Source organism: Cebus imitator, unplaced genomic scaffold, assembly GCF_001604975.1.
Source record: "Cebus imitator isolate Cc_AM_T3 unplaced genomic scaffold, Cebus_imitator-1.0 Scaffold267, whole genome shotgun sequence".
Lineage (NCBI taxonomy): Eukaryota > Metazoa > Chordata > Mammalia > Primates > Cebidae > Cebus > Cebus imitator.
The window spans coordinates 2,904,857-2,914,770 of NW_016107582.1; the positions used below are offsets into that span (position 1 = coordinate 2,904,857).

At 35.3% G+C, this 9,914-nt stretch overlaps 1 protein-coding gene across 1 annotated transcript in view; it reads right to left on the bottom strand.

Annotated features, from left to right (window-relative positions):
• Positions 1-9,914, bottom strand: part of DENND4C (DENN domain containing 4C) — an 87,816-nt gene that overhangs the window by 43,237 nt on the left and 34,665 nt on the right. The window contains exons 12-15 of the mRNA XM_037728516.1: positions 6,127-6,272; positions 4,696-4,731; positions 4,477-4,607; positions 2,138-2,309 (exon numbers count right to left, since the gene is read on the bottom strand). Coding sequence (XP_037584444.1) covers positions 2,138-2,309; positions 4,477-4,607; positions 4,696-4,731; positions 6,127-6,272 — 485 coding nt within the window. The remainder of the gene's footprint in view (positions 1-2,137; positions 2,310-4,476; positions 4,608-4,695; positions 4,732-6,126; positions 6,273-9,914) is intronic.

A 9,914-nucleotide genomic window follows, 5' to 3' on the forward strand; every position in this document is an offset into this window, starting at 1 on the left:
AATTCTCCTGCCTCAGCCTCCCAAGTAGCTGGGATTACAGGCACCCGCCACCACGCCTGTCTAGTTTTTGTTTGTTTATTTGTTTGTTTTCTTAGCAGAGACAGGGTTTTGCCATGTTAGCCAGGCAGGCCTTGAACTCCTGACCTCAACTGATCCACTCGCCTCAGCCTCCCTAAATGCTAGGATTATAGACGTGAACCACCATACCCAGCCATCTGCTGAGCTTTATCAAACTATATATGTTCCCAGAAACTAGAGAGCCTACCAGATATGTTAGAATGCCATTTTATGCTTTGCACTAAAGATTCCTCCACTAGACTATGTTCCAAATAAAAAAATCTTAGTATATTAATTTTACTTTTGAGCTCAATCTCCATGACACTTCAGTATATATTTTTAAATATATGCCATTGTTTTTCTAAGATCCTACAGTTCTTTTCTTTTATTCTGCTATAAATGAAATTTAGAGGCTAAATCAGCAAAATTTATTTTAGAAATTTCCATTTTGTTAGCTGGTAACAGTAAAAAGAAAATTCTTTAGTATTCTCTTCAAACAACATTGAAAGAAATATGAACTGTATGAAATTAGGGAATACTTCAGCATATCTCTAGGATTTAGGGGACTATCCTATAAATTAGCAAAACCCAAACTAAAATTTTCATTGTGAAATTTTCCATATTTTGAAGAACCCCAAAATAAAGGATCTTTAATTTTTAAACTCACACATAACCATAGCTTAGTTCTTTATACCTAAATCACATATAGTAATGAAGCAGGGTGTCTAGGTTGTCCTAAGTTAACTCCCTTTGGATTGTAATACTTGAAATAAAATATATTTACATTAGTCATTAGGGAAACGCAAATTTAAAATACAACTTCATACTTACTAGACGGCTATAATAAAAAAACAAACAATAACAAGAATAGACAAGAATATGCTGTGAAACTGGAACCCTCATACACTGCTGATGGGAATGTAAAAAGTCATGCAGCCACTTTGGAAAACAGCCTGGGAAGTGCCTCAAAGGGTTGTACATACAGTAACCATTTGACATAGCAATTCACTCCTAGATATATATCCCAAAGAAATAAAAACATACATCCATACAAACACTTATACACAAATGTTCATTTCCAATATTCATAACAGCCAAAAAGTAGTAAGTACCCACGTCCATAAATAGACGAAATGTGGTATGGCCACACAATGGAATATTATTCAGCAATAAAAATTATTACTGATATATGCTGGAACATGGATGAATCCTGAAACTGTTATGCTAAATGAAGGAAACCAGTCACAAAAGAACACATATTATGTAGTTCTACTCATGAAATGCCCAGAATACACAAATTTGTAGACAGAAAACAGATTTGTGATTGCCTAGGGCTGTAGGGGACTAAGATTTGAGGTTAATGGCTAAAGAATGAAAACTTTCTTTTGGGGCTGATAAAAATATTCTAAAATTAATTGTGGTGGTACTTGTACAAACCTGTGAATATACTAAAAGCCACTTAATCATACACTTTAAGAAGGTATATTGTATGGTATATGAATTATATTTCAATTAAGTTTTCTAAAAAGTATATTTGGTTCCTAAGTATTCCCTTAAAGCATAAACATAAGCATTCAAAAATATCAGCCTAGATAGATAGATAGATAGATAGATAGATAGATAGACAGACAGACAGATAGATAGATACATAGATGATAGATTTTTTTTTTTTTGAGATGGAGTTTCACTCTTGTCACCCAGGCTGGAGTGCAGCACACAATCTCGGCTCACTGCAACCTCCGCCTCCCAGGTTCAAGCAATTCTCCTGCCTCAGCCTCCCAAGTAGCTGGGATTACAGGCACTTGCCACCACGCCCAGCTAATTTTTGTATTTTTAGTGGAAACGGTTTCACCATGTTGGCCAGGCTGGTCTTGAACTCCTGACCTCAAGTGATCTGCCTGCCTCAGCCTCCCAAAGTGCTGGGATTACAGACATGAGCCACCATGCCCGGCCCAGCCTTGATATTTTAGGCACGCCTGCAAGAAATCTAGTTAAATTCAGTAACAACCATAGTGAGTTTTCAAATGGTTGTTGGTGATCATTCTAAACTATGAGCTGCATATCACATATACATATTTTACATCTTAAATGAACATGTATTAGATAAAGAATATCTGACCTGTTTAGTTCTCTTAGCCATGAGAGCTGGACTGTTTGTAATGCTATTCCCAGTAGGGTGTCTACTAAAACAAAGTTTCAACTCCTGCGGTCTGTCAAAAAGCTTAAGGTCCAGTCTTGGAAAGTATTTGTAACTAAAATAAAAAGCAAAAATAGAACTGCTGATTTAAAATACATCAACTCTTCATATTATTCCAGCATTTAGGCAAGTATTTCTAAACCTCAAATAATACCCAACATTATTTTAAAGGCTTATATGGAAAAAATACTTTTTCAAATGATATAACATAGAGACTATCTTCATGAAAATTTTGTCTCCTCTCCACCCTATCTGTTATTTTGAATCAATTTCTAAAACACAGAAAACTCTTATATCTTACTTAAAGGGGGAAATAACTCTTTGAAGAGAATCCATGTGTTCGATAATTTATGTTTAAAAAAATTTTAGTAGCTTTGTGTACTAAATTCAGTACACTTACATTTTAGTACACTTACTATTTAGTACACTTATGTTTTCCTTCATAAAATTGCCTTGCATCAGTATTTAAATTTTAAAAATCCATAAAATTTTTATTTTAAGGATGTACCACAATTTGAGCAGTTTTTCACTGCTGGACATTATTAGGTTGTTTCTAAATTTCTCCAATTAAATATTTTCATATGTATATCTTTATGAATACTTCTGCTTACTTTCTTAGGATGAATACCCAATAACAGAGTTTGCTAGGTCCATGTTTATCAAAAGAATTAAAATTATTATAATTACTATCAATTTATTTCCAAAAAGATTATACTTGAACATATATTCTAACTACTAGCATAACCTATTTGCAATCTCAAAGGTTTCTATTCATCATTTTGGTTTGCATTTCTTTGAATGAAAAAAAGCAAAACACATTTTTATATTATTGACTTTGGATTTCTTCTTGGAAACTGTCTGCTTATTTCCTTTGCCAATTTTCTGCCAGGAAATATTGCCTTTCCATATTTGATTTTATCTTGTTTGTCAATATCTGGATTCCAATTTCTAGCAGTTAAGCCAAAGTAGAAAAGAATTCTATAGTTAACATGAAATCAAAATTGTATTTAATTAAGCCACTCAATCCCAGACATATTCTTCATTCTGATGCAGTCCTATTGATATTATATATTAATTCTCTATTTTAGGAAGGTACTTATTTTCCATTTTAGAAATTATTTTAGAAACACAGCCTAAGAAAATAACTGTATATGCACATAAAGGTGGATGGCAAAGAATTACAAACAAATCCGTAAGAGGCTAGTTAAATAAATCATAATAAATGCATACAATGTAGTCATTACAAATGATAAGGCACAAAAATATTTAATGGCATGGGAAAACGTTCAGATCACTAAAGGCAAATGCAGATTACAAAGAGAATCTACCAGATGAACTCATACATGCAATACACACACACATAAATCCACATGATACACACATACCTACAATTGTTAAAAGACACAAGTATTGATGCTAGAATGATGTATCAGTTTTCTCTTTTTGTTTGATTTTCTTAGTTTATTATAGTAATAAAAAATAATAAAATCCATTCTAATTTCTTAAAAGTCACATCCAAATCCTATCCTTTATTTTAATAAAGAATAATTCCCGGGCCGGGCGCGGTGGCTCACGCCTGTAATCCCAGCACTTTGGGAGGCCGAGGCAGGTGGATCACGAGGTCAAGAGATCAAGACCATCCTGGTCAAAATGGTGAAACCCCGTCTCTACTAAAAATACAAAAAAATTAGCTGGGCATGGTGGCGCGTGCCTGTAATCCCAGCTACTCAGAAGGCTGAGGCAGAAGAATTGCCTGAACCCAGGAGGCGGAGGTTGCGGTGAGCCGAGATCGCACCATTGCACTCCAGCCTGGGTGACTAGCGAAACTCCGACTCAAAAAAAAAAAGAATAATTCCTGGCCCTCTATCTTAAGTTTTCCCGGTAAATTACTAATTCATAAAAACTTCACAATCTCTGTATCGACAATAAAACTCCCAAAGGGAGAGGGGAATCTCATAGAAGTAACATTTTTATTCTTCAGAATTGGAACTTTTAAAGGTTAAAATACAGTTAAACACTAATGTAAACAATGATCAACATGTGATAATGTCATCAAATTTTTAAATTATAACCCTAATGGCATTTCCATAAAATATTTATCTACATTAGTTTACTGAATTAATATTGAAAATGACTTTCATAAAAGACTAACATACATATCTACTAATAAAAATTAAACTAATAGGCTGTGCCTAAACAGATCTTTTAAAACTTCCTATTACCTGTACTTTGGTGACAGGTCCTTTCCATCATTAGGAGGTGGCTCTGGTGGCATAATAAATACAGTATGCTCACTTTTCTGTGAATCGTCTAGTTCTATCAATCTGGTATCTTCTGCTGAATCAAAATCAACCTGAAAATAATTATTTTCCTCAAGTAATTTGCATACAAACAAAACCTAATTCTGAAATTTCAATCCTTAAAGTCTGAGGAAAACATACCTTATCTGTTTTCTCTGTGCCTTTATCAGGAAACAACTAGAAAATAAGAAAACAGACACTTAATGAAAATGTTCACTATGAATTTAACAGAGATTTTTATCTTATGTTCTGATTTAGAAAAAAACTACCCCTTTTCAGTATCGGCTGATACAAAACATTGCACAATATATTTTTAAGCTAAATATATACTCAGGCTAAAGCATAATTTTTTACTTGTGGTTATTAGGATAGAAAGCTATTTTGATTAGCTCTTTTGTAAACCTTAAGACAAAAGATAACCAATCACAAGGTTATCTGGCTTCTCAAAAAAAAAAATTCATTATTATTAAGCTCCCTTATTAGTGATTGACATTAAGCTTCTCATATAACTGGAATATAATGGAATATCAATTTTGTAAATAAACAAAAATCTTGAATAGTTTTAATTATATCCCTTAAGTTTTAGATCACACTGATAGGTGAAAATTATTCAAATCTTCTAAGGCATATGAGTCATTAGGGGGTTATAAAATTAAAGTCATAATATTCTACTTTTTTTGGATACAATCTCAAATGTTATGTAATATATGGTTTCCATAAACAATAAGATCTACTTAGCAAAAAAAAGAATTCTATTAAAAGTTAGAAAAAACTATAACCAAGTCATTGCTGTCAAGAATCAATTTTAGGATGGGTAAGTAAAGCTTAAAAATTTAACATATTTCCATCCTCCATTAGAACAAAAGAAATACATTAGCAAAAGGATTTGGAAAGACATTAAAACAAAATAACATAGGACTTCTATTACCCTTAAAACCATTTTTAATTAAAAAAACTAAATCTTAAACTGTTACTCATTTAAATAAAAAAAAAAACATAAACTCACAAGGCTCAAGGAAATGTTCTCCGTACTCAAGTAAATAAAATAAAATAAAACGAAAGTGAGATTTAAAGAGAAAATTTACTGGCTCATCCTGTAACCCCAAGGATTTAAGAAGCCAAAGCAGGAGGATTGCTTGAGCCTAGGAGTTTGAGACCAGTCTGGGCAACAGAGTCAGACCTCATCTCAACTAAAATCTAAAAAACTAGCCAGGTGTGGCGCATGCCTATACTCCCAGCTACTCAGAAAGCTGAGGTGGGAGAATCACTTCAGCCCATAAGTTTGAAGTTTCAATGAGCTATGATCATGCCACTGCACCCCAGCTTGAGTGACAGAATGAGATTCTGTTTCAAACAATCGATCAATCAACAAAGAAGAGAAAAATTGGCTATATGTGGTAGAAACTTGATACCACAAGAGAAAATGATTCTTAAATTCAGCCCAGAATTGGTAACACATACACACCCCCATACTGTCTTCCTTAGATCACTCTAGACTAACAGTAACAATGATAATTATACAGGTAAGGCAAACTGTTTTTTCTAAACACTAATATAAGGACAAACTTTTACCTTTTCTATGCAATCATCAAAAAATGCTAATCCGGTATCTTTATCACTTACAAAACTGCATTCTTCAATGAAACGAATAAAAATCTGTGTTTTGGATAAAAGGGTATAGAATTTTGCATACGCACGATCTCGGCTTTTTAAAAATCCTGAGGAAAATGAAATTATAATTAAATTCAAATTTTAAACTGCAATTCGATGTTATAGTAAACATTAAACTTGTACTTATCTGTATTACGTTCTCTTTATATATATATCCACATTTAAAGAGAAGTTTCTAAAGGTTGAGTATCCCTTATCTGAAATGCTTGGGACCAAAAGTGTTTCAAAATTTTTATTTTTTTTAGGATTTAGAAATATCTGCATGTGCACACTCAGATATCTTGGGGACGAGACCCAAGTAAACAGAAAATTCATTTATGTTTCATATATATACATATTATACACACAGTCTCAAGGTAATGTTATACAATATTTTCAGTGATCTTGTGCATGAAACAAAGTGTGTGTTAAGTTCTTACATGTACTTGAGTGAAATTTTCCACTTGCAGTATCATGTCAGCATTCAGAAATTTTCAGATTTTGGAGCATTCCAGGTTTTGGATTTTCAGATCAGGGAAGCTCAACCTATGGTAACTACATATATAGCTCCTTCTGCCTAATTAAACCATGAAAAATACTTAATTTGTATCCATGTCTTCACTGAAATCTGTATCCCCTATAAGAAACTTCCACCTCTGCAACTTTTAAGTAGAAATTTCTCTGATACTCTGCATACTCTTGAGTCCACAGTCAGTTTCCAAAGAGTCAATGTCCTTCCTCTTTAATGCTGTGAGACCATTATTTCTGTACTGTGTTTTTAAAATTTCTGCACACTAAAGATTCAAGCACCTGGGTATTCCACTGTTTCATCTATTAATTGTAGTCATCTATTGATTTCAGGGACATGCCTTCATTCTCTCAAGACCAAGGTATTTGATTCAAGGTCTCCTCCTTTCTAATTCCTACCACCATCATTCTTCCACACCCAGAAGCACAAACCATGAAAATACTTTGGATTTTTCATTCCTTGATTTTAGGTTTTTTTTTTTTTTTTTTTTTTTTTTTTTTTTTTTTTTTCTTTTTTTGAGATGGCGTCTAGCTCTGTCACCCATGCTGGAGTGCAGTGGCGTGATCTCAGCTCACTCAACCTTCACCACCCAGGTTCAAGTGATTCTCCTGCCTCAGCCTCCCAAGTAGCTAAGATTACAGGCGCCTGCCACCACACCTGACTCATTTTTGTATTTTTAGTGGAGACAGAGTTTCCCCAGGCTGGTCTTGAATGCCTGACCTCAGGTGATCAGAATGTCTTGGCCTCCCAAAGTTTTGGGATTACAAACGTGAGCCACTGTACCCAGTCTGTTTTAAGAGATGGGGTCTTGCTATGTTGAGAAGGCTAGTCTTGAACTCCTGGCCTCAAGGGATCCTCCCATCTCAGCCTTCCAAAGTGCTGGAATTACAGGCATGAGTCACCATGCCCTGCCCTCATTCCTTGATTTTCAATGATCCTATGCTCCATCCCACCTCAAGCACCAACTTCAACACATAGTCACAGTCTGTTGATTTTCCTTGCTAGCATTCAAAACAGCACTGCCTCCCGAATCTCTCATTTTCACATCACTCCCAGCCTATTACCTCTGCCTATGTGGTCTCCTTATGTAAGTATTTCTACTAAGTGTTTTAGAGTTTTGAAGGGGGGGGAGGTGCAGAGAGGGAAGGCTCATTGAAATCTCCAGTCTATTAGACCTTTTACCTCTACCTACATCTTCCCTTCTTCACTTCTTTCCCTATCCCATACTGATTCCATGCTATATCCATAATTTCGATTAGTTTTTTGTCAATACTCTCAACTCTTTTGCTCTTTTGTCTTTTTGGTTAAACCGACCTAGCATAACCCAGCTCTGGAGGAATGTACTGCCTGCTTTCTATGGATCTGCATTACGGTGGCTGAGTACAAGTTAAGGGGGAAAAAAAGTGACAGAACAGGACTCATCTCAAAAAAAAAAAAGAAAGAAAGAAAAAACCTCCAATCAGATCCTTCCCTTTTTTCTGTTGTTTCACTTTTTCTTTTTTTTTTTTTTTGAGATGGAGTCTCACTCTATCTCCAGGCTGGAGTGCAGTGGCGCGATCTCGGCTCACTGCAATCTCCAGCTCACTACAATCTCTGCCTCCCAGGTCCAAGCGATTCCCCTGCCTCAGCCTCCTGGGTAGCTGGGATTACACGTGCGTGCCACCACACCTGGCTAATTTTTGTATTTTTAGTAGAGACGGGGTTTCACCATGTTGGTCAGGCTGGTTGCAAATTCCTGACCTCATGATCTGCCCGCGTCAGCCTCCCAAAGTGCTGCGATTACAGGCATGAGTCACAGCGACCGGGTGTTTCACTTCTTAATAAAGGGCATGGCCATTCACTTAACTGTTAAGGGCAAAAGCCTCAAAGGTGCTCTTGATATCTCCCCCTCTACCTTATATTCCATATTCAATCAACAGGTTCTACTCAATCTAATTCCTAAAAAACTCGCTCTTCTAATCACACTATCATTAATTAATCCAGGTCACCTCTAATAATCCCTAGAACCAATGTGTCCACTTCCTAATTAGTAGATCCATGCTTCCATGTCACCAGTGCAATCTCTGTATGGACGCCAAGGAAATTCTTTTTTTTTTTTTTTTTTAACATTTCAAAGAGTAATTTTTTTAAAAAATGCAAATCTGATTCTATTATCTAATGAAATATCTTTTACAGGCTTCCAATTACTCTTAGAATAAAACCTGAAACCAGCCCTAATCCTAAAAGATCCTGTATAACCTGATTAATGCCACCACTTCAAACATGGTTTTCTCTGTAGCCTCTTTCTTTGGTGCTACAGTCCTCATTCCCATCCCTTTTAAATACTAATTAGTAGAGAAGAGCTTAAACAAAATAGAAATAAATTATTCTCCACAAGTTATAAAGAAAAGGCTTTCTTTCCATCTAGTGGATCCAGGTAATGATCAGCAAAGGCTGCTAAACCAATTAAGTCAAAGGCTGATGGGTAAACTATAATGAATGAATGATGCTGAAAATACTTTAAACCTATTAGGAACACTAAAAGTAGGACAGCCAGACATGTATGTGCTTCTCAAGATGATAGAATAGGAAGAAGTCAGCACCATGTATTTGGCACTTCTTGCCACAAGAATTAAACTTAATGTAATCAAGCCAATAGGTCTGCATTGTTTAATTCAGTAGCCACTACCTTCATACGGCAATTTAGCACTCGAAATGTAAATTAAGACACACTGTAACTAAAAAAATATATGCCAGAATTCAAAGACGTGGGCTGAGTGCAGTGGCTCACGCCTGTAATCCCAGCACTTTGGGAGACCAAGGCAGGAGGATCAACTGAGGTCAGGAGTTCAAGACCAGCCTGGCCAACATGGTGAAACCCTACCTCTATTTAAAATACAAAAATTAGCAGGGTATGGTGGTATGCACCTATAATCCCAGCTACTTGGGAGGCTGAGGCGGGAGAACTGCTTAGAGCTCAGGAGGCAGAGTTGCAGTTAGCCAAGATGGCGCCACTGTGCTCCAGCTTGGGCACTCTGTCTTTAAAAAATAAAAAAGATGTTTGTAGAAAAAGAAATGTAAACAATTTCATCAATAATTTAAAAACTCTGATTACATGCTGAAATGCTACTATTTTCCCCCTATTTTTTACTTTTTTATTGTGGCTACTAAAATAATTTTAAATTTTCTATGTGGCTTATAT